Genomic DNA, 24,734 nt, shown 5'->3' on the forward strand with positions numbered 1-24,734 from the left:
TTCAGAATCTTGATATCATCAAGATAAGGCATTATTGCCTTAATCATCCTAAAATTTTGATGACGTCAAAATTATCAGCAATTCAATTAGTCATCACATAGATAATTCAAAATTTCCCAAATCTTCAGATTTTTTTTGTGCACCGCATGTGCCATGAGAATTAGTATTAAGAACCTCTTATCTTAAGATCAAGGTTGAACCACTACAATTCCTTGGACGCATTCAAGCAGTGGTCAATCCATCCATTAGCCGGACCATATTTCTACTTCATAGTACTTATTGATGCATCAACTAAACGGTCCCGTATGTATTTGTTATCCACATAAAAATCATGCCTCTGCATGATTCATTGCTCAAATTATCAAATTAAGAGCAAATTATCCGGAATACCTAATAAAATCCATCAGGATTGATACTGCTGCTAAATTCTCCTCAAAAGTCTTCAATTATTATTGTATGACTCTAAGCATTAATGCGGAATATTTTTATATCATATATACATATACAAAATGGATTAGCCAAATCTCTTATCAATAGATTAATTGACAGACCATTATCAAAGAATTGCAAATCACCAACATCATGTTGGCATCATTCGGTCTTACAAACCATAATTATTTTAAATTCAACTTACTGCAATCATAACGGCACCCCCGTTACAGTAATTACGTGGAATCTGGCCTCAGCCAAATATTTCTCATCTGCGTGTCGGTTATGTTTCACAAATACCGATATCACCACCGCAGCATACATCTATGGGCGTTGAGGATCCATACGAGATATTTATCCGTCATTTATAAAATATCTTGGATCACTCACAAGGGATTTATTCATTCATTTAGAAGCCCGTATGCTGATTACATTTTGAGGACAATTCCAGACATTAGGGGGAGATTAATACCACATATAGAGAATGCCAGGAATTATAAATTATAGAAGAGTGTTATCACATTCGATCCTCGTATCCACGTATACACAAATAATATCTAAACCAATAGTTCAGAACATATTATATTTGCAATACATTGCAAATAACCTGCCAAATGCATTTACTCATCAAAAGTGTCATCAAATAATATTCCTACAAGTAAAGTGCCAGAAAGAAGTGAAATGTCACTCAACTCCCATAAGAGGGGAGAAGTATGGTCACAAGCTAGGAATACAACTTTAATAAGCATCCGCGGGAATAGGGGAAGACATCCTCCAAGACAGTAAATGCAAATCAACATTATAAATGTTATTAGACACTTTATTTATGTACAGTTGAATTTGGTTTTGCCATGCGATTAGACGGAAGTAAGCGCGCGAGTCGTCGCCAGGAGGCACATGCATGCGTCCACGTCAGACCTTACCTTCCAATCTTCCATGTTTTATTCAAACGCAGACAGCAAACAGCAGCGGCGCACCTGGTCCTGCCCTGCCTCGCGAGACCCGTTCGTCACTGGGAAATTAAAAAGAGCCGCCGGGCGCCGTTCCGCCGGTTATACGGACGGTCCACAGGTGCTGGCGCACATAGCTACTCTGTTTCGAGATGCGTGAATTGGGGGGTTTCGTTTATTTTTTTCCAAAGTATACGGTGTCATGGAATTGAGGAATACGGAGCGTAGGGTCCCGCAAGCGGATTAAAGAAAAAAGAAGTAAACAAGAACTCGGCTTCTTGTAGCCCACTCATCGAAATATCTAGAACAGCGGTACTGTGCAGCTACTAAAGAAGTAAACAAGGACTCGATTTCTTGGAGGCCGCTCCTCGAAAGATCTGGAACAGGGGTACTGTGCAGCTGCCCACTAATCTCGCACCTCAACGCCATGGGGGAGGAAGGGGGTTTCGCAGGCACATTCGATCTGGAGCTTTCGCCGATGGGTCCCGGGCTTATCGGCGAGGAAGAACCCGTACCTGGGGGGAGAATTGACGCTTGATTTCAAAACCAGTAACTTCAATATGACGTGGATATGGGTGCGTCACCCATGGCCTGCATACAAATGAAAAGCTCATATTATGCAACCAGCTCACACCTGAACCGAGGAGTCTGCATCAAGGTTATCACACTAATGTCTAACCTGGCTAAAGCCGTAACATATTGTCCCGTCACCCATATAGACAGAGACAGAATGGATTCAGGGGTTGGTTTCCGATGCACATGACCATTGTAGAAAGGATTAGGTGCGAAGCCCCCAAATGCAAGCTTCCGTCTCGGAAGTGGTGTAGTTGTGGATGCACCAAACAAAACCTTACCCTCACTACTAGTCCCTTTGTCATCCTCAAGCATTAGCATCCCACCTATCAAAAGCTCGCTGTAGTTTTTATTCGAAGATCTTGGAGACAATTTTCGTTTTGCTGCTGCGCTACCGGTAGGTGTCACAGTCAAGGGACTAGATATTTCTCCCCTGTGTACTTGAGTTACCTCAACCTCAACATCATCATCAATTCCTAGATCAAATGATGGCATATCAGATCGATCTTCCAGCAGCCGTGACTTCCCCGATTGAACAGACACACTTCCTGTGTTCCAGGTAGCAATAAACCCACTTAATCATGCAATTTACCTAAACTTATTAGCTATTAACAATGCAGAACATCGAATCACACCTTCCGACGTAAAACGCTTTATCCTATCTGCATCGCCACCTAAGGAGTTGAAGCTGCCTCTCTTTCTACGAATATCCGATGATGGATGTCGATTGTCATGCAGCATGCTGTCCATCATTGAACTCTCCCCATGTCCTGCAATATTACACCAAAAATAGTAAAGATTGCTACTGTTTATCTGAATACAAATATGTCACCAGGCTTCAAATCTATCATACCTTCAGAATCACTAAACTCCAATCTATGGCCCCTCAAACTTTCAGCAATAGCTCGCCTTGTACCTTCAGAATCATCCACCTCCAATCTATGGCCCATGAAACCTTCACTACTACACCGCCTTGTACCGATACCTAAATTAAATGACACAAAAAAAACGTACATATGTCACCAATCAGATGAGAATGTAATCCACAAACTGCTGACCAACAGAGATACATACCAGGAGGAGTCTTCAACCTCGAGACCCCTTGACCCTTCTCACTGCTTGCAATACATTCCTGGCCTATCATCTCAATTAAGCCCTCCGCCAACAATATATTTTCCTTTATAAGCTGACGCTGATGTTCTACATAATGCCTTACACAATTGGCATTGTGTCTCTTCAGAAGGTTGACTACACCACTTCCGATCTATAAAGCACAACCACCCATAAGAATGGAAGGCAAAATGTGGACACCAAAATTATACTTGCATTTTACTTACAATGTTTGGATATTTAATCTTCAAGTACTCAAACAATCCTCCTGGGTTCAGGAACTTTCCAATGTCAGCAACCTGAGGTGTAGAACTCCGAAATCTGGAGGTCCCAGCATGAGCACATCCATCTGGATCACCAGAAGCAGGAGCAGTTTGTTCAGCTGGTGTGCTGTACGCTCTTCGTGCAGTGCGGCACTTGGGTGTTAATGCTTCACCCCTAGACATCGACCTCTCCACACGTCTCCTTTGGTAGCACACGCTTTCAGCAACCCTAGGCTGCAGCAAACACAGACATGCATCAAATTGTAACCACTAAATACGTTGTACTTCAATAACAGCACCATCTAGCCATCACTTACCATAGCAAACGCGCATATATCATCTGACCCGCCACAAATAACACTCCGCTGTATCATAACCCTCATCCTATCATTATCAAACACACTTATCCTTGGGAACACATTGTGCGGCAAATTGTATGGCCCAACATCAATATTGTCCAAATAAAACACCTGCCAGCACATTACATGCATATAAGTACAAGCCTTCACTTATGCTAAACAAAACAAATCTCAGTAGGTCAAATTTTGAGCTTTTGTACCTGAAGGAACAGATGGCATCCTGGAAGTTGTATTGTTCCCTTCGCAGGAGATGCCGACTGAACTTTACTTGCAGCTTCCAACACACATCTGATGACGTACTCACACCAGTTATAGTGGACTATGTGATCAGCACACTTCAAAGCGCCCCAGTAGTCTATGCTGACATAGTCATGCTTTACTGATGGTGCTAGTAGATGGCCCATGACATAAATAACAAAAGCAATTTGGAAACATTCGTGCTCCAGCTGGCTAGAGCTTTCTGTTAGTTCCTTTGTCAGGAAACTCTCGATGCGTTTCAAACTGTGGGATTCCCGGTCGACTAGACCAAGTGATTCCCGCATAAACGCCACTGCTTCTTGCGATACATGTGCATCACGTCCATCAATTTTCCGTGGCCCACATGGTATTCCAAACACTTTGTGCACATCACCATCGAAGAAACGGATCATATGGTTATCACCAACCACAATTGCTTGTGATTCGATATCAACTTGATTCAGCAACCATAAGCTAAGCTTCAGGTTCAGCTTGGTCAGATTAGGCACATTCAGCATACCACCGAAACCAATTGCCTCCACAAGCTCCCTTTTCCTTGGTGAAAATGACTGCACAAGCCGATAGATCTGACCTGGGGAAACACGGGAGCTACCAACCTCGATGTGCCCTTGCACCAAAGCCAGACTTCCATGTTCCTTCTTCCCGGTGGCTACTTCTCCCCCACCTTGTCTGCTCCCAGATCCGGCCGCATCCCCTCCCTAGAATTACATCAAGGAACACATTTCTCAGAAAATGTAGCTGTGCTTGAATACGGAAAGAAATCGGCACCGAAAACTCACCTCCGCCATGCTCTGACGATCACGCGCGACACAACTGCTGCCTGATCCTTGTCACCGATAGCTCATGCCGTTCAACAGAGATCTCCGTTGAGTACTAGGATGCCACAATGGATCTACAAGCAGCTGAAGCGCCGGGTTCTATTTCCAACGTCCGCCAAGGCCCCAAGCAAAAAAAATGAGCTGTAGGATATTCTATCTCCAGAAGACTCCAGCTGAGCCCCGCAACTCCATCCAAAGCCACGCGTCCAACCGACGCCTCGATACATGTGCCTTAGAATATAAAATATGCATCCAAATACGGAATTCGCTGTTATTAAATACAGCACCAGTACGCGCGCTCGTATCTGGACGTCCTGATCTCAACGTGATCCGCGCCGTACAGATATCCGGCGCACCGGCGCCGCGCGGCACAAAATCCCCTCTCGTTCGTCACTGGCTCACTTGTGGTCTTGTTGTGGATAGACTCGGGTCGACACGATCGACAGGCAAGCACGCATTCCCATTTTGAAAATCGGTTACTCAGTTCTCATTGGCTCTTGAACAGAACCAGCAGCCACATATAGGTTGGAGCAGCAGCCAGCTAATAGTAGGGTCACATACTCCATCTATTCTGGAACGTAGGACATTCTGAATTTTTACAGACAAATTATAAAAGTAGAGAAAAGATACATGTACTTCTCATTAGTGTACTTTTCAATTAGTCAATTGCTTAGTTTTTAACTACTCGCACCAAAACCGAGGAGATTAGTAGCCCTTTTTTTACTCCTCTTGCCCACCACAATTGATTCCTTTACAAATCTAGCACCAAAATCAAGGAGATTAGCATGATTTTTTATCCAAAAAAAAACTCTAGGGTACCTTACATTTGAGTACAAATTTCAAACCCTCCAATGTTTTACGTTTTAGGACGGAGCGAATAGACACCATCTAAGAAACTACAGTAACTTCCAATGCATAATTTATAATTGTGGTTACAAAATAAATTCCTCCAATAACCTTTCTCCTCTCCCCACCTTCCTTCCGCGGACGATGTTGTGGCGTCGTGGTAGCAGCTCCAGTCTAGGAGCTGGCCAACCGGGGTTCGATCCCAGTTCCCACACCTGGGACTGAGCTTGGGGGCTCGGTAGGCTGCCCAGGGGCTCGGCAGCCCACCTGCGGCTGGGCGCGTGTGCCATTCTTCTCTCTTAAATAACGGGTCAGTGCTCCTGGCAGCTTTCAAAAAAATCACCTTCCTTCCCACTCTTTAATTTTATCTTGATACCTGTGATATCTATCCAATAGGTTTTATGTAGTTTCTTAGATTTTAATTTTTGTGCAAGAAACTATTTCTTGCACGAGGTCTAGTTTCCTAGTTGCTCTCTCTCTCCTATTTAATTTTATTGTCAAATCAGCAAAATACTATTTTAATCACTGCATTGGGACTGCCCTAACTAAGGCACTTGATGTCTCTCTCTCACACACACGAGATGGACCGGGCGAAACATTATCGGCGTGTATTTAACACTCAAACCTTGTATATTATGAAAAGAATCATTGAATTGACATCTTTGTAATTTTGCTGATATAAACATAACATTGTAACATACGCGTAATTAGCATTCAAATGCTAGTTTCAAGGACCATGCATTATGCTTTAGAGATTGTTTTTTCTCTTTATTTTGTCCGAGGCACTGAACCGTTGAAAATGCAGGTCTGGTCTGGACGGAATGCAGATGCATTGAACTTGGACCTGCCCCTTCTCCATCTTCTGATCTTCTCTCTGTTGCCGAAAAATGTTTTTTTTAGACATGTAGCCGAAAAATGTTGTTCCACGAGGAAGGATGGCTGTGTTTAGATACTGGAAAAGATGGAAGAAAAAGTCACATCGGACACTGTAGTATACTATAACAATTTTCGTTTGTTTATGGTAAATATTGTCCTACTATGACCTAACTAGGCTCAAAAGATTCGTCTCGCAACGTACATCAAAACTATGCAATTAGTTTTTTTATTTATCTACATTTAGTACTCCATGCATGGATCATTTGTTATACTTAATGTTTCGATGTGATGGAGATGTGATGAAAAGTTTGGAGTTTTGTGGGATCTAAACACACCGGATGCCGCTTTTCCCCGGGCAAGTTGGGTGGTGATGGATTGCTGCCAGCTGGGCAACATATGAAACGTGTAGCCTTTTCCAGCTTTTTTTTTCTGAGAAAAGTCTTTTCCAGCTCACTGTTCAGCCCAAGCCCTCCAAAAACCTAGGCCCATTTTACCCGGCCGACCCTTTTACAACCAACTGGGCTGGGCTTAATTCACCAAGCCCATACTCAAACGGCAAACGCAACCACACTGGCGGTTTCGTCTCCAAGGTACGCCGAGCAGTCAACAGGTAGCTCACCGGACGGAGCTTCACCGCCTTGATTCTGCGTACCTGGATTGTACTACACTTCATCACCATGCTTATCTGATGACTGTGCATCAGCTGTCTTAGAAAAAAAATCCGATGATTGTGCTACACTTCATCAGTTTTACAAGGCAGTGTGATCACTGACCAGCGACATGTTTCCTCCACAAGCTCGGGCAACATGGTCTGAGGCGCCAGCTCATATCTCCGTCTCAGCAGCCATCGCTTGGACACCCTTCCTGCTCATGTTCGGTGAGAAGATTCACTCGCATATACAGTCAGCTGGGCATCGTGATCATTCGCTACCGCCATTGCGACTGAATTTCTCCGTCCCCTTCCTGCAGCTCCGTGCTCTGAAGTTCTGAATCCACACAATGCGCGGCGGCAGAGAGCACCTGGGGGTGGCGCTGTGGCTCGCCTTCTGCTTGCTGCGGCTGCACGCGTTCCCGTTCCCCATCCCCTTCGTCGAACCCTACACGAGACAGCAAGACGGTGAGAGGAATCTCCGAGCTCGGCTCCATCTTGCTTCGTGCAGAGGCTAATTTCTGTCAGTTTTTTTTTAATGCAGTTGATGCTATCAACGACCTGTACGCGGCCCTGGGCTTGCCGGACCTCGACGGCTGGACGGCTTTAGGAGGGGACCCCTGCAAAGAAGCATGGCAAGGGGTGCAGTGCGATGGCCCGAAAGTGACCGCAATGTAATGCAGCAGCTCTTTCCTCTGAAGATGCTCTTCAGTGAACGAACATCTTGCATCTGTGCTTTGGTGAAGTTGTTCATGTCCTGAGTCCTGACTGATGAGTCATTAGTGCCAACCTGACAGAGAGCTCCGAGGTGCGGGCCTGGGAGGGAAGCTGAGTCACACACTCGGAGATTTCACTGCCGTCACACTGCTGTGAGCATTCTGCATTCGTGCCTTTCCTTTTTCAAATCTCTGCTACTAGGTTATCACTTTATTTGCTTTGATCATCTTGTTATTGCGGCAACCGCGCGCAACAGAGACCTCAGCGACAACAAAATCGGCGGCGTGATACCGCAGAGCTTACCGCCTGCGCTGACTCAACTGTGAGAGAGAACTCTGAATTGATCCTTCAGTGTCGTCAGCAAACCCTGGTGGTGTGCACCTCACTGACTCTTTGATCCTGCTTTCAGAGATCTTTCTTCAAATAGTCTCGGCGGCGAACTTCCGGATTCCATGGCAAAGCTAAGCTCACTGTCAACCTTGTAAGTACCAACCTTATACAGAGGTATTCGTTCTGGCTGATTGTGCAAAAGAGAGTTTTCTCAAATGTCGATGTGTTTGCACCTTGCAGACATGTGCAGAACAATCAGCTATCTGGGACACTTGATGTGCTAGAAGATCTTCCCTTGAAAGATTTGTAATTTCCTCAGCATATTTGCACTTGAACATCTTCAGTTCCTTTCTGTGAAACAAATTCTACACATTAGCACTGACACTGTTGCAACTGCCTTATCAATTTCGCTGCAGTTGTCACCTATTCTTCACTCTTACTGATTTGCAGGAACGTAGAGAACAACCAGTTCTCAGGACCAATCCCAGAAAAGCTTCTCTCCATCCCAAAATTCCTGTAAGACAACCATCATTTACTTCGCCAAATTAGCTCCACATGTCTGCCATAAGTAAGTTCACTGTCTGTCTGACAAAACTTGGTCCCCTGATTCTATGCAGAAGAGATGGCAACAAATTCACCATACCACCGGTCCCCGGCTTCTCTCCAACTCCAGGGACACCACCACCTCTCGTATCATCCACATCACCTCCTTCTCCAGAGCATGTGCCGGCACCACCAGCTGCAGTGATTTCTGGTTCACACCCTCCCATATATGTGATTCCAGCTACTCCACAGGATGCCCCTCCGAGACACAAGAACAAGGTGTCACCGGCGAAAGCCGCCGGGTTCAGTATCCTCGCCGCCGGTTCATTGAGCATTACTGTGGTTGCGATCGTGTTCACGGTATCAAAATGGCGCCAGAAGAGATCTCTTCGTGTACGATACCTGAGGGGTGTTGAGATGAGCACGCAGAGTTGGGTGAGAGAGCCTCCTACAGTGAGTGCAGTTGCCAAACCAGAGAGAGAACGTCATTCAGGTACACACACAAAAAAAAAGAGGGCATAACTGTCATTTCATTTGCACTTGTGGGTTCCATTTATTTATTTATTTTCGATAATATGCTGATTGCTGAAGGTGCTGAAGGGAAGATTGATTGGCCTCCAAAAGATTATGTTAAGGCGCCAGGATCATCAATACACCCATCTTTCAAGAACAGCAGCAAGGACATTATTGTGCCCGATAAGAATGTTCAGGGAAGTTCAGAAGGTCCAACTCAGCAATTTCCTTTCACATTCTTTACTGTTGCATCCTTGCAGCAACACACCAACAGTTTCAGCGATCAGAATCTGATCAGGGAGACCTGTTTCGGTAAAATTTACCTAGCAGATCACCCAGGAAGCAAGGTAACTGTGCCTGCAAAAGCACCAGTTCTGATGACATACAACCAATTTCTTCAGTGCTGATTGTGACATTCTCGCCTGAACCATCTCTCTGTATCCTCTAGTTTTCAGTGCTGAAGCTTGGCGGTGACACTGCTAAAATGCCGGCGGCTGAATTCCTGAAGATTGTTCAGGAAATCTCCGAGCTCCGGCACCCCAACGTCGAAGAACTTGTGGGTTGCTGCGTGGATCACGGCCAGAGATTACTCGTCTACAAGCACCTCAGTGACAGCACTCTGAATGACATGATGCAGTTCGAGCACCGGGCGTCTGATCCAGCAGAGACGCTTTCCTGGGATGCCCGGATAGCTGTCGCCCTTGAAGCTGCAACAGCACTGGAGTATGTCTTGCCAAGATCATCTCGTTGTGTGCTTGCAAATTAGTTGTTACTGTGTGGATAAATCCAAAATGTTTTTGGCTTTTTGCCTGAAATTTAATGTTCTTGTAAGGTATCTTCATGAGGAGAGCCACAAGCAGGTGGTTCACCGGCATTTCAGGCCCGAACACATCCTGATCGACGGCGAGCTCCGGGTGTCCGTGTCCGGAATCGGTCTTGCTCCATTTGTCCCACAGGTAGTACTGCTAAATTAACCCGAAAAAAAAAGTTCAGATATGAGATTAGTTTCTTGAGTTCCAATTCCATCATGCCTGCTGGCTGCTGCTCATCAACTTCAGCTGTCCGACTACTGCGGCGCCACGATGAGCTACGAGCCGCCGGAAGCGGCGTGGACGGCCAAGGGCGACGTCTTCAGCTTCGGCGTCGTGATGCTGCAGCTCCTCACCGGCCGCAAGCCCTACGACAGGTAAGGCTCTCCTCGACCTGCGGCCGGCGTCGCCTGCCGGCGGCGGCGGCCAGCGCGCGCGATGAGCTAGCTGACCATTGACGCGCGCGCATCCGTGCGTGCAGCTCGCGGGCGCGGGGCGAGCGGCACCTGGTGCCGTGGGCGAGCCCGCGGCTGCACGACCTCGCCGCGCTGGGAAAGATGGCCGACCCGCGCCTTGGCGCGCCGCCGGTCAGGTCGTTGTCGCTGTCGCGCTTCGCCGACATCATCGGCCGGTGCATACAGGTGAGCCATCCGTCGTGTCGTGCTCCGTGATCTGATCCCCCTCTCTGCGAGGGCGCACGTCACGTGCGCTCTCGACGCGGCGCGCGCGGCCGATCCATGGCTATTGACGTGTGTGAGCTTGGCGTGTCGTGGCGTTGGCAGCAAGAGGCGGAGTTCCGGCCCGCCATGTCGCAGGTGGCGCAGGACCTGCGGCGGGCGCTGGAGGACGCGCGCGCGGAGGCGGGGAGTGGCGGCGCTGCACAAGCTTAGGTAGCTATCTAGCTGTGCCCACGGATCGGCTCGCCCAGCAGCGACATGGGTGTACCGTGGAGCGGAATGGTATTCGCTGACGCGTTGTAACTACTATACTTGTAATGGTGTACAGTAGTACATTGATTGTGTTCTTGGTGTGTGTGTTTTTTTTGTGTAAAAAATAGAATGGAATTATAGTCAAGTGGCAATGGAAAGAGATAAATCATACATAATATATATCTTTTTACATGAAAAGAGATACATAATGTATATTGTAAAGTACTTTTCTAAAAATATACATAGTAATGACAATCTTGTATATATTATAGGTACTTTGATTCAAATAAAAAATATATGGTGTTAACGACAGCTTGAGTGTTTGTGTTTTAGAGGGTGCCAGGAAGATATTGAGCAAATGCAAATGGACAACATTTTTTGCATAATAAATGGGAAAATGGACTTCCAAATTGCTGAAATTAGAAGCTGCACATGGATTACCATCAACTATATTTGTTCAGGACCCAAAGTATGTTTGGGTCATCTCAAACTGAGCACACTGATTTGTAACATCAATAAAGTTATATCTTCTTACATGAAAAGAGATACACAACGTCTATAGTAAAAGTATCTTTTATATTAAATTTAGTACTGACAATCTTTTGTTATCGGCCTATATTATAAAGATGTTTCGATTATTGGAAGGAGTAAAAATACATAATTCATAGGATAAAACAGATAAAACGGCTGGATTGAAGTAAGAAACATTATTTCAATTTCAACTCCTAGGAACAACAAGACTAAACTGCTGAGCATTCTCTGCTTTTTAGCATCAGAATGATAGTACCGCTGCTAGCACTTGGCACTGGAAGTCTGAAATAAACCGTAGCAGACGTACGTAATCAGGGGGAAAGAAAATTTGGCTCACAAACAAAAACGAATAGCAAGCCTATGATAATCATCCAATAATTTGTGCTAAGCTAGTTTGTTCTTTTTCAACTCATGCTGTAAAACTTAGTGATATGCACAATCTTGCATGCTAATATCCCATTCACGCAACCGTTGACGCAGCAGCTCCAACCCAAGCTGGGAGTGCTCGACATTAGATGTGTAACGGCAAAGAAGCTGAACGACACTAGGGCAAGCCTTCATGCTAAAAGTGCGGTGGTGTAACTCAACAAAGGCCCCACCGCCCCTCACTTCTTCCTCGTCCTCGAGGTTGTAGACGTGGTAGGAGGACGAGGAGCCATGGACGTAGTAGATGCAGTTAGCTTCGACGGACGCGAACTTGTCGGCATCGACGGAGAGGGACCTGCGAGCACCGACAAAGATGGCACGGTTGCCTATGCTCTTCACCTGTTCAAGCGCATTGCTCCCGGTGGCCATCTTGAAAACCTCCATGTAAACCTTCGGCCAGCGGCGCAGCACGAAACAGATGAGGATTTCTCCTGCCGATTCCACGAGGAAACAATTCCTCCATGCCAATGTTGCATTGCTCGAGAAGTAATCGTTGGTGAGCGGCGGCCTCGTCTTCACCAGACCCATGATCTTGCTGACCGTGGGATGGAGAAGCGTCGACGGCGGCGATCCATGCTGCTCGAGCTCAAGGCCGGCGGCGTAGATGCCGCCGACGAGGGCCTGGCCGGCCAAACGAGAGTCGCAGTGATTCTGCTTGAACACGTTGAAACTTCCGCTGTTGGGATCAGCCCAGTATATGGTAGTATTATCGGCACCTACTCTGAGCAGGATGAGCTTCGGCGAAGAGCCGCCGATCACGTGAGCAGCAACCTTGAGCTCCAACTCCAACTCGGGAGGCACTGGCGCCGCGAACTGGACAAAGGAGCCCGTGAAAGGGTTGAGGAGGCACGCGGCGTGCGGCGAGCTTCCCCCGGCGAGGACGAGCGAGCCGCCGCCGGCGCCGGCGACGAGCAGGAAGTAGCTCTGGAACACCGGGCGAAGGTCCTTGCGGACGAAGCGGCCGGTGGCGGCGTTCACGAAGAGCCGCGCGCCGTCGCTCTGGTGGGCCTCGCCGAGCGTGACCCAGTCGCGCGGCCGGAAGCGCGGCTCGCGCGGACTCTTCCTAGGGTCGGCGGTGGCGGACCGCCAGCCGTGGCAGACGGCGCGGAGGTCCATGTAGGAATCGAGGTCGCTGGTGGTGAGGAGGCGGTCGGCGACGAGGTTGACGAGGTCCCCCGGGAGCGACGACCAGCCCGCCATTGCCGCTCGGCTCGCAAGCCGGGTTTTTTTTGGGGAGGAATTGGAATTGGATTCGGAGCTGAGGGGACTAGGGCAGTCCCAATGAAAAAAACTACGGTTTATATAGCACAAGAAATCATCTATAGAAACTATTTTTCACAATAAAAAAGTTTTCAAGTAATAAATATTTTCTCTTTCTCTCTCCTAACTTATTTTTTTCTCTAATAGTAAGCCAGTATGAACTCCCTAAAAACTACTAGTTTCTCCCTAATGGTGATTTTATAGTTTTTTGGTGCATTGGGTGAAATGAAGATTTAGTTTCTTCTTTAAAAAACTGTTTCTAGAATTCTCTCTCTCTCTTTTTATTAATTATGTTGCCATGTCAATATTTTATTTATGTCGGTACCCCAGGACTGGGTACCCCCTCTTGCTGTGTCTAGGCAAGTGCCTTTGTAGTTATCCTTGACTACATCTAAACAGCTAGACCCCTGCGGTCCGAAGTCCTGTTCTCCCGACAACAATCCGGAACCGTTCCACGACTGGGGAAGGTCCGGAGACGCCACATGTCCCGGGAGAGGCAGGCACTCAGACGCAAGTAGCTGGGGCTCCAGACCTCCTGAGGAGTCCGGACCCCCGCGGAGTCCCGGACCCCTCATGGGGTCCTGGACCACCTGTATAGTGACCGGACCCCTCTCTGAGGGAAGAAGTCGACGCCCTGCCTCGGGGCGGTCCGGGGCCGACACGTGTCTACAGGCACGAGGCCGCTTACTAAGCCTCACCCACCGCTGCATTCATTGTGGTAGGTGGACGTCCGCATTGATGCAGCAGAAGCCGAGGCGATTCCTTAGCCAGGGGGCTATTGATCGCGTATTACCAAGACGCGTAGTGGAGCCGCTGGCGCCGCCCACTCCGCGCCTGCCAGTCTGCCATGACAGAAGGATGAGACTGCTCGGCTTCACCTATTATGACGCCTACATAATAGCCTCAGCAGGCCACGCCGTAAGCTACGTTACTCCAACGGGCACCTAGCTGACGGGACAAGAGAAGACCCCCCTGAGTCAGAAGGGCAACAGTGTGCGGAAGCATATCGGAGGAAAGATTCGCGACTACTGTAGCCGTTCGAGTACTCTGCGCAGTATGCTGCACAGTCACGTTGGGCCCACCTGTCGGGGCCCAACGTCCAATGTATCCGCTCCCCCCTTGGTCTATAAAAGGAGGGGGCACCGCTAGAAAACCTCAGGCTGGGTGAGAGCCAAGGCGGGCAGAGGATAGGTTCATACACACCACCAAGAACAATACATCTCCCAGTGGACGTAGGGTATTACGCTCCGGCGGCCCGAACCACTCTAAATCGTGTGTTCTTGAGTCCTTGTCTCGGTGAAGATTCAGCCCCATCGCCTAGTACTTCCCCGAGTACTCCCTCACTGGGAATAGGCGGGTGCGCTCCGCCACCCGACTGCGGGTACCCCTAGAAACCCCCGCGACATTTTGGCGCCGTCCGTGGGGAAACGACAGGCGCTGGCTGGATCTTCAAGCTTCTGGGGCCGTGTTCATCCTCTGCAACGACGAACAAGAAGATGAAGGAAGGCAGGGCGTCACCCACGCCGCATGCTGTGGCACTGGGGCGCCAGCGCCCTCGGTGCGACGAAGCACGGCAGCTGCGCCTGCTGTGCGTCGCCACTGCGACGCCTCAGAGTCGGCACGGTGGTGCGCGGGGGCGACGCCTGTCGCGTGCCGCCCCGCGCCATTCCGGTGTCGGCTCAAGGTTTTCTCTCAAGCAACGGCCATCCTTCCCCTCCGGCGGCATGACGTCGGCTCAAGGCTTCCTCTCAACATGGAGCCCGGAGCCGACGGCTATCCCGGAGGAAGTTGGCCGTGTCGTCCTGCCGTCGCCAGCACCGGAGATCCGCCTCAGCGTAGCTCGGTGCTGCTGCAGACAAGGCCCCGTCGCCAGGCGCGGGGACCCCTGGCGCTAGCACCAAGGACAAGCCGGCGAACGACCGCACCTCTCCGCGCTCCACGTCCGGTCCATCTGCTGCGCAAGGGCGTCTGGTTTCCATCGGCAGACGACGACGACGGCTGGGAGCCTCTCCCATTCAAAGCCAAAGAATTTGTCTCATGCCATGTAAGCATGTGACAGCTCTTAGGCAAGGAGGGGTCCCCCGAGCTCCCGAGGTGATGCTGGATGATGCGGTTCAGGCACATCCAGGGCGCCATCGCCTCCGACGACTATAAAGAATTCGGGAGTGGTCGCACCACTTCCAACCGGAGAAGGACACGCTGTATAGCATGCAGCCGTAGGTTACTCCTAAGAAAAGATTAAGAGAGTCCTCCTTTGTAATAACGTGGCGCCTATGTGTGAGTCCAGAGCGGTCAATGTCTGACCTTGTAAACCCGTCCTCTGGCCCTATCACACAAACAAGCAAAAAGCGGTCCGGAGCGGTGGGGGTCCGACCTCGTAATCCCGACCTCTGATGTATACCGTGTCAACCACAATAATAAAGGAGATTTTCTTCCTCAGATTTACCTAGGCTCCATCCTGATTACATTTATTCGCCTTGGTTTAACTATTCTTTCCTCTTGAACGGAGTTTCCCTTGTTGCTAACAATCCAAGTTAAGTTGCTGGCTTGTGATCAGGTGAAGACACCCCTTCTAGCTGGAAGGCAGTCCGGACCCCTAAGGACCTGCACTGGAGAAGTGGTATTTGTATCCTGGGGTAGAGAAGATCCGCGTAGCTTAGCCTGGTAATGTACCCTAAGTTTACATACTTCACTACCCTGTTACAAGTACTCTAGTATCCAGGACTGCTGTCTTTAGAGGTCCCGGGCTCTTTTCTAGTATAAGGTTTGGTTTCTTTGCACCTTACTATGAGGTCTGGTAACATACTTCATCGGGTTGTCAGCAACGGTCGCTCCAAGTCCACTCCGGTGGCCCGCTCCGGCGGAGACCGCTCGCCACGGTCGATCCAAGTCCACTCCGGTGGCCCGCTCCGGCGGAGACCGCTCGCCACGGTCGCTCCAAGTCCACTCCGGTGGCCCGCTCTGACGGAGACCGCTCGCCACGGTCGCTCCAAGTCCACTCCGGTGGCCTGCTCCGGCGGAGACCGCTCGCCACGGTCGCTCCAAGTCCACTCCGGTGGCCCGCTCCGGCGGAGACCGCTCGCCACGGTCGCTCCAAGTCCACTCCGGTGGCCCGCTCCGGCGGAGACCGCTCGCCACGGTCGCTCCAAGTCCACTCCGGTGGCCCGCTCCGGCGGAGACCGCTCGCCACGGTCGCTCCAAGTCCACTCCGGTGGCCCGGTCCGGCGGAGACCGCTCGCCACGGTCGCTCCAAGTCCACTCCGGTGGCCCGCTCCGGCGGAGACCGCTCGCCACGGTCGCTCCAAGTCCACTCCGGTGGCCCGCTCCGGCGGAGACCTGAAGCAGGGATACCCTCTCTTACTGCAGCAAGGCAGGACCTGTGTAGTTATCTGTAACTGTGTGGGAAGACGGAGTAGCCAGGTCCCACGGGCCAGGCATTTCCTTCACCAAGCCAACGGCCCCGGACCGTTCCCCACATGAGTATGGGTCCGGTGACGCCACGTGTCTCTAAGGAAGGGAAGCTCCGTGCTGACCGCCGAGGCCCCGGACCCCCAGTAGGGTCCGGGACCTCCTGCGCCCGTCCGGACTCCCCTCACCATGTAGGGGTCCGGAGCCGCCACGTGTCCCGGAGGCGCGGGAACGTGCGCGAGTTTTCCGCAGGAGGGACTCGCCACCCACCGCATTCAATGCGACGGACAAGGCGTGCTCTGCCGCCACGGTACGCGAGGCAGCCTTTGTCAGGCCCCGCTGTGCACCGCGTATTACCAAGGAGCACAGTGGAGCCGCCTGTGCCGCACCCGCGCAGAGCCCGCCTGCAGCATTAAATGGATACAACAGCACGGCACTTTTCCATCATGCCGCCTACGCCGCAAGCTACACCACCCGCCTAAGCAATGTGGCGGGCAGTGCCACTAGCTACGACAGGCCCGTCCTGACAAGACAACGCCAGGACATGATGGACGAAGGGCTCCGGGAGCAGGCGAGGGAATCCAAGAGAGAGATCTCCTTTGCCTGCGACGCCATAATATATGAACAGTACGTTATGCTGCATCGTTGGACCCACCTGTCGGGGACCCAACGGCTGTGTACGCGCCCCCTTGAGATATAAAAGGGAGGCACTCGCTGCGCACAGGACAATCAAGACAGACTCAAGCTCTTGCAACCTTCTCACTCTCGTGGGAAGGCAATACAACACACAGTGGACGTAGGGTATTACGCTCCGGCGGCCCGAACCACTCTAAATCCTGCTGTGTTCATCGTGTTCTTGAGTGAGATCGATCTAAGACCAGCTAACCCCCGAGTACACACCCTCAGGGCTAGGGCGGGTGCCATCCGCCACCCGGCTGTGGTCTGCAGCACCATGACATTTGGCGCGCCAGGTAGGGGCTTTAGCTGGTCGCAGTTCATCTCTTCTTCGTCCCCATGGTTCGCGTGGACGACGTGGAGATGACGGAGGGTGTGGCGTCCTCCACGCCACATGCCTCTCGTGTTCCTGCTCCAGGGGCAACTGTGCCTGCGGAGCAGCCACCGTCGGCGGCAGCGCGCGCTGCTCGCCGGCAACAGTCAGGGCGCCCATCAAGGGCCCCCTCACAAGCTGCGAGCGGCGGAGCGCTGGCAGCGGCTAGGGAGTTGCTTCGCAACCCCCCGGCTGAGGCAGCTTCGCCAGATGCCCTGAAGCAGTGGCGGGACGATGTTGACCGTCTCCTCTACCTGGTTCAGGCCTCCCCCAGTTCTGCAAGGACTGGGCAACGACCTCCGCCCGGCAACGCGGTGGTACCTTACCACTAGCGTCAGGGCGGTGCGTCGGCGTCCGTGCGCTCCCCTACTGTGAGGGGTGCACGAACAGAAGACCTGCGGGCGGAGCTCAACCGCCGGCGCGCGGGAGAGGATGCTCGTGTCTCCGTTGAGAGGGCGCGAGAGCGCCGTCTTAACATTGAGGGCCGTAACCTCAACGCCGACTTGGACGTGGTGGCACCCAAGCCCCCGGTGAACGCCCGGATACAGCCAGGCGCACCAGTTGCTAGGGTGGGCTGCGCTGCGCTGGCGGACCACCTCCGAGCAGTGGCATGGCCATCCAAGTTCAGCCCCCACCTGCCGGAAAAGTACGACGGTACCACTAACCCGTCGGAGTTCCTGCAGGTGTACGTTACTGCCATCACAGCGGCTGGTGGTAACACAGCCGTCATGGCAAGCTACTTCCATGTAGCCTTGTCTGGGCCAGCCCGGACCTGGCTCATGAACCTCACACCTGGGACGATCCAGTCCTGGGAAGAGCTCTGTGCGAGGTTCACAGCGAACTTCGCCAGTGCGTACCAGCAGCATGGTGTGGAGGCACACCTCCACGCCGTGAGGCAAAAACCCGGAGAAACGCTCCGGGCCTTCATCTCGCGCTTCACCAAGGTACGGGGTACCATTCCTCGTATCTCAGATGCATCTATTATCACTGCTTTCCGTCAGGGGGTACGTGACGAGAAGATGCTCGAGAAGCTGGCGACGCACGAGGTGGAAAGCGTCACTACGCTTTTCTCCCTGGCAGACAAGTGTGCCAGGGCCGCTGAGGGTCGTGCATGGCACTCAGCCCCCCAAAGCGGAGACGCCAAGGCTGGCGGCTCCAGTGCTACTGCTCAGGGCGGTGGCAAGAAGAAGAAGAACAAGAACCGGAATCGCGGAGAACTGCAATCTGGTGGACCAGTCGTTGCAGCGGTGGCACCAGTGGCGGCACCGGCTGCGGCAGCAGCGGCTGGGGGCCAAAATGCACATGGCAAACGCCCTCGCCCGCAAGGTGGGAGCGGAGGTTCATGCCCAGTGCATCCCACCGCACGCCACAGCGCCGCTGACTGCCGCGAGATCCAGAAGCTCGCAAAGCGGGTCAGTGGGCGGCGGGAGCAGTCCTCCAAAGACGGCTCACCTCCTCCTCGCCAGCGGGCCGGCAAGGAAAAGGCCTCCGACAGCGGGGCCGCCGCCGGGGAGAAGGAGTTGGGGTACCAATCCCCCGCTCGAGAGCTGAAGGGCGTCTACCACGGCGACGACTCCGATTCCGACAACGGCGACCGCCGCAAGAAGCTGTACGTAATGTACGGCGGAAGCTGGGAGCTTGTCTCCCGACGGGACATGAAGACCCTTCGCCGGGAGGTCCTCTCGGTGAAGCCGGGGGTCCCGAAGGCGGCGCCGCACCAGAGGTGGATGAACACCACCATCTCTTTCGGCCCATCCGACTGCCCAGAGAATATGGCCGGAGCTGGCGTACTACCTCTAGTCACCGCTCCCGTCATATCCAATGTAAGGCTCTATCACGTGCTAATTGACGGTGGGACAGGCCTCAATGTCATCAGCTATGCAGCGTTCAAGCAGCTGCAGATTCCGGAGTCCAAGCTGACTCCCTCTCGCCCATTCTCTGGAGTGGGCCCACACCCGGTGTTCCCTCTGGGGAGCATCACATTGCCGGTCACGTTCGGGACTGAGGAGAACTTCCGCACAGAGAGCGTTCTGTTCGATGTGGCAGAAGTAAACCTCCCGTTCAACGCCATCATTGGCCGGTCGGCGCTCTACCGCTTCATGGCCATTGCTCATTATGGGTATTTGGTCTTGAAGATGCCTTCCCCTGCCGGAGTCCTCACCGTGCAGGGCGACCGCACCGCTGCTGTCGCTGCAGTTGAGAGACTGCATGCTCTGGCGGTAGAGGCTGCGCGTTCCGAGGAGGATCCGTCCACCTCGCAACCTAAGGCGCCTGCAAAGGTTCCCAAGGTCCAACCGTCCGATCCGGACCATGTTCCCGTGAAGACGGTGCAGATTGGAGCGGACTCCACCAGGACCACCCGCATTGCGGGGAACCTGGAGGAGAAATAGGAAGACACGCTCATCGCTTTCCTCCGGGCAAATGTCGACGTGTTCGCCTGGGAACCGTCACAGATGCCCGGGATCCCCAGGGAAGTGATCGAGCACAATCTGAGGATCTACCCCGACGCCATGCCGGTGCGCCAGAAGCCTCGGAAGCAGTCCGTGGAGCGACAAAACTTCATCCGCGAAGAAGTCCACAAGCTCCTACATGCCGGCTTCATCGAGGAGGTCCACCACCCCGAGTGGTTGGCCAATCCGGTCGTCGTCCCAAAGGCCAACGGGAAGCTTCGGATGTGCATCGACTACACCAGCCTCAACAAGGCATGTCCTAGAGACCCCTACCCTCTTCCGCGTATCGATCAGATCGTGGACTCCACCTCCGGGTGTGACCTTTTGTCTTTCCTAGATGCATACTCTGGTTTCCACCAGATTCAGATGTCTAGAGAGGATAGGAAGCATACTGCCTTTGTAACAGTAGATGGGCTTTATTGCTACATTGTCATGCCGTATGGTCTAAGGAATGCCTTACCCACGTTTGTACGAGCCATGAACAAAACCTTCTGTAATCTAATTAGAGATGTTGTTGAGGTTTATGTCGATGACATTGTGGTCAAGACTAAGGTAGGGTCAACGCTAGTGGAGGACCTGTCCCTCGTCTTCGACCGGCTCCGCGCCACGCGCACGAAGCTGAATCCCGAGAAGTGCATCTTCGGCGTCTCAGCAGGGAAGCTGCTGGGTTTCCTGGTCTCACATCGAGGCATCGAGGCAAACCCAGCCAAGATCAAGGCGATCGAAGCGATGAGGCCTCCTGGCCGCATCAAGGATGTCCAGAAGCTCACTGGATCTCTCGCAGCTCTTAGTCGCTTCATATCAAGGCTAGCTGAGAGGGCCCTCCCCTTCTTCAAACTATTGAGGAGGTCCGGTCCATTTTCTTGGACCGAAGAGGCTGAACAGGCCTTCCAGGAGTTGAAGCAGCACCTCACCTCGCTGCCAGTATTGGTGGCTCCAGAGCCCGGTGAGCCGTTGTTTCTCTATCTTGCTGCGTCTGCGGAGGCAGTCAGCATGGTGCTGGTCGCCGAAAGGACGGAGCAAGCTCGCCAGGGGGACACCAGGGTCTCCCCAGCCAAAGATGGTGAGCCGGACCCCGGACACGGGGGCCCGTCAGCCTCACCTCTGCCTGAAGCCCCGGACCCCGCACAAAGGGGTCCGGACGAGCCTTGTGCCAGTGGGAACCCAGAGTCACTGGGGGCCCAAGGATCTGATGTGGTGAATAAGGGCGACCCGGACCTGGTAACCAGGGTCCGGACCGTCCAAAAACCAGTTTACTACGTCAGTGAAGTCCTCCATGAGGCGAAGGCCAGGTATCTTGAGACGCATAAGCTTATCTATGCGATACTTATTGCGTCCAGGAAACTGCGCCACTACTTTCAGGCACACCGAGTTGTCGTAGTGACCTCTTACCCGTTAAGAGCGATCCTGCACAACTCCAACGCCACAGGCAATATCGCCAAGTGGGCGGCAGAGCTGGCCGAGTTCTAACTGGAATTCCAGCCACGCCATGCAGTCAAGAGCCAGATCCTGGCTGATTTCATAGCAGAGTGGACTCCTTCCCCAAGTAATTTTGGGGGTCCGGTCGTCAACGCTGGACCCCCGGAGCCGGAAATCAGGGCACCAGTCTTCACCGAGCCCCACTGGACACTTTTCTTCGACGGGTCCGCCCGCGAAAAGTGGGCCGGAGCTGATGTGGTCCTCTTCGACCCAAACGGAGATCAGCTGAAGTACATGGTGCACCTTGAGTTCAAGGCCACCAATAACATGGCGGAGTACGAAGCTTTGATCTTTGGCCTGACACAAGCCCTCTCATTGGGGGTCCGGTAGCTCCTGGTGAAGGGGGACTCCCAGCTAATCATCAAGCAGGTCCGAGGGGATTGCAACTGCAACAACCCCCAGCTCGCGGCATACCTCATACACGTGAGGAAGCTCGAGAAGGACTTCGACGCCTTGGAACTACAACATGTTCCCCGCGAGCACAACTCAGCAGCAGATGATCTCTCTGCGAGAGCATCTACCTGGGCACCCGTGCCCGAGGGTGTCTTCGAAAGACGGCTGCTGAGACCTACCGCCCAGCCTGCCGACCTGGGTGAAGGGGATCAAGCTAGCACCTCAAAGCCAGCGGTCCCGGCAACACTCCTCCTGTGGTGCCCAACCTGGGCCGTGTGCCCTGTTGAGGATCCTGGTGACCTCGCAGGGCCACACCCACCTGCTCAGGGAGCTCCCGATGCATGGATCTCCGAGATCCGGGACTACCTGAAGGGTAACATCCTCCCTGATGACGATGTGTCCGCTGAGCGCATAGTCCGATTGGCTAAACGCTACGCGGTGGTAGAAGGGGATCTCTACCGCCGTGGCACCAACGGTGTCCTCATGCGGTTCATTTCCCAGGATGAGGGCCGCGAGTTGCTCGCAGAGATCCATGGAGGTGAGTGCGGAAGTCATTCCTCCTCTCGCACGCTTGTTGGCAAGGCCTTTCGGCATGGTTTCTACTGGCCGACAGCACTCCCGGATGCGGCTAAGCTGGTGAGGTCCTGCAAAGCATGCCAATTCCATGCAAAGCAAATACACACCCCGGCTCAAGCTCTGTAGATGATTCCGCCCTCATGGCCATTCGCTGTGTGGGGTGTGGATATCCTGGGACCATTCCCCCGGGCTGTTGGCGGGTACCGGTTCCTCTATGTCGCCATCGACAAGTTCACCAAGTGGCCAGAAGTTACTCCTGTGGTGAATATCACTAAGAAATCGGCAGTCGCATTCCTCAGGTCCATTATATGCAGATTTGGCGTCCCAAACCGCATTATCGCGGACAACGGGACCCAATTCAAAAGCAGGCTCTTCCAAGAGTACTGTGAGGACATTGGCATCCAGCTATGCTTCGCGTCCGTAGCACATCCTCGCAGCAATGGACAAGTTGAGAGAGCGAATGCAGAGATCCTCAGGGGACTCAAGACCCGCACCTACAACTGCTTGAAGAAGCATGGTGCCAAATGGGTTGACGAGCTTCTATGTGTGCTATGGGGCAACCGGACCACACCCAGCCGAGCCACCGGGGAGACTCCGTTCTTCCTGGTCTACGGGGCTGAAGCATGCCTTCCCCCAGAAATCCACCTGGGCTCACCACGAGTCCAGACCTTTGACGAATCCATGCAGGAGCAGCTGCGGTGCGACGACATGGACCTCGTTGACGAGCGAAGGTGGCGAGCAGTAATCCGAAACGCACGCTACAACCAGGCGCTCCGGCGCTATCATCAACGGTTCGTGCACAGCAGGGAGCTCCGGGCTGGCGACCTCGTCCTCAGACGGATCCTGAGCCGAGCAGGGCTCCACAAACTCTCCCCCAGCTGGGAGGGGCCCTTCAGGGTTACAGAGGTATGCCGGCCCGGATGCGTTCGCCTCGCCACAGAAGATGGAGTGCCGCTGCCCAACCCATGGAATATAGAGCATCTGCGTAAGTTTTACACCTACGCAGAGCAGGGAAATAAACCTTTCCTTTGTAATAAGATAGAGTTAGCGTGCGGCCCAGAGCGGTTGGGGGCCACCCTCGTAAACCCGACCTCTGGCATCCATCGCACCACCGGCTAACGCGCGGCTCAGAGCGGTAGAGGTCCGACCTCGTAAACCCGGCCTCTGACATCCATCGCGCAAGCCATGTACATCAAGATTGCAAAGGAAAGATTTTCTCCTAGTTCTGTCTTTGTGTCAAAGTTAAATTACGCATTTCGATTCTCGGAGTTCTCACCTTTCTAACCCCCGCGGGAACCTCTACTCTTGTTGCTACAACTAAGATCTGCATTGAGCTGCTGGACTGCCGTACAGATCTGGACCCTCTTGCTGCTGGAGGGGGGTCCGGACCCCTAGGGACCTACTCTAGGGAGCGGGTACTTGTTTCCAGGGGTGGTCCGGAGCCTGTGTAGCCGCTTAGCTGGTTCCGTACCCAAAAGCCTACACACTCCACCACCCTGTAACGAGCGCTCTAGTACCTGGAGCCGGGTAATTGGGGGCCCGGACCTCATTCCAGCTCAAGAGTTGGCTTCCTAAGTCCAACACGGCATGTCCAGCTCTATATCTCAAAGGATCAAGTACAGCAAGGTGACCGCACCCACTACTGCGAAGGGTCTGGGACGATGAAGCCAGGTCCGGAAAGATCGTGCTGTTTCCTGGAGCGGTCCGGAGTCCTGTGTAGCGCCTTAGCCTGATTCCGTACCCTAAGCCTACGCACTCCACCACTCTGTAGCAAGCACTGAGCTACCCGGACCTGCGCATCTAGAGACCTGGACCTGGTACCAGCCTGGGATTGGTCAGGAATGAGCCCCGCGGGTCTGCTACTAAGCTATAACTTTGAAGTGGTACACAGGTTAAAACCTGGCTAGTGGTAGTCAGTCTCAAACCATTGAGCCTACCTACCAGGGGGTCCGAGTATCTACTTTAAAGCTTTCATGCAGGATAAGAGCCAGTCTCGATGGTAGACAGACTCATAGCAACTGAGTCTCTCTCCCAGGGGGCCCAGGGCATCCGCCTTGTCCCGGACATCATGGATGAATTCTGCATGCGTCAAATAGCTAAGATGCAGTATCCTTGCTACTATATAAGCGAACTTGATTCTCCTATCTGTACTCAAGTATACTACACAGGGAACAAGGCGCTTGCTCATCTT

General features: G+C 52.5%; 3 protein-coding genes across 3 annotated transcripts; 1 reads left to right on the plus strand and 2 right to left on the minus strand.

The window, feature by feature from the left end:
• Positions 1-262: 262 nt before the first annotated feature.
• On the minus strand, positions 263-5,044 carry LOC120647914. Its single transcript, XM_039924723.1, has 10 exons — positions 4,722-5,044; positions 3,885-4,640; positions 3,643-3,795; positions 3,290-3,559; positions 3,027-3,216; positions 2,806-2,937; positions 2,588-2,722; positions 2,059-2,500; positions 1,895-1,970; positions 263-337 (listed from the first exon to the last, which is right to left on the minus strand). The coding sequence occupies exons 1-10, from the start codon at positions 4,728-4,730 to the stop codon at positions 263-265; spliced, it is 2,238 nt and encodes a 745-aa protein (XP_039780657.1). The 5' UTR covers positions 4,731-5,044.
• A 2,200-nt stretch (positions 5,045-7,244) lies between these two features.
• On the plus strand, positions 7,245-11,150 carry LOC120642941 (protein STRUBBELIG-RECEPTOR FAMILY 1-like). The gene is made up of 15 exons (XM_039919528.1): positions 7,245-7,359; positions 7,452-7,599; positions 7,676-7,805; positions 7,929-8,000; positions 8,105-8,170; positions 8,258-8,329; positions 8,419-8,484; positions 8,629-8,694; positions 8,796-9,214; positions 9,313-9,581; positions 9,683-9,957; positions 10,067-10,190; positions 10,293-10,420; positions 10,525-10,684; positions 10,826-11,150. The coding sequence occupies exons 2-15, from the start codon at positions 7,482-7,484 to the stop codon at positions 10,931-10,933; spliced, it is 2,073 nt and encodes a 690-aa protein (XP_039775462.1). The 5' UTR covers positions 7,245-7,359; positions 7,452-7,481; the 3' UTR covers positions 10,934-11,150.
• A 776-nt stretch (positions 11,151-11,926) lies between these two features.
• Positions 11,927-13,129, minus strand: LOC120647924. The gene has a single exon (XM_039924731.1). It carries the CDS (start codon positions 13,127-13,129, stop codon positions 11,927-11,929), a length of 1,203 nt encoding a protein of 400 aa, XP_039780665.1.
• Between the last annotated feature and the right edge of the window lie 11,605 nt (positions 13,130-24,734).

Source organism: Panicum virgatum, chromosome 1K (assembly GCF_016808335.1).
Source record: "Panicum virgatum strain AP13 chromosome 1K, P.virgatum_v5, whole genome shotgun sequence".
Classification (NCBI taxonomy): Eukaryota; Viridiplantae; Streptophyta; class Magnoliopsida; order Poales; family Poaceae; genus Panicum; species Panicum virgatum.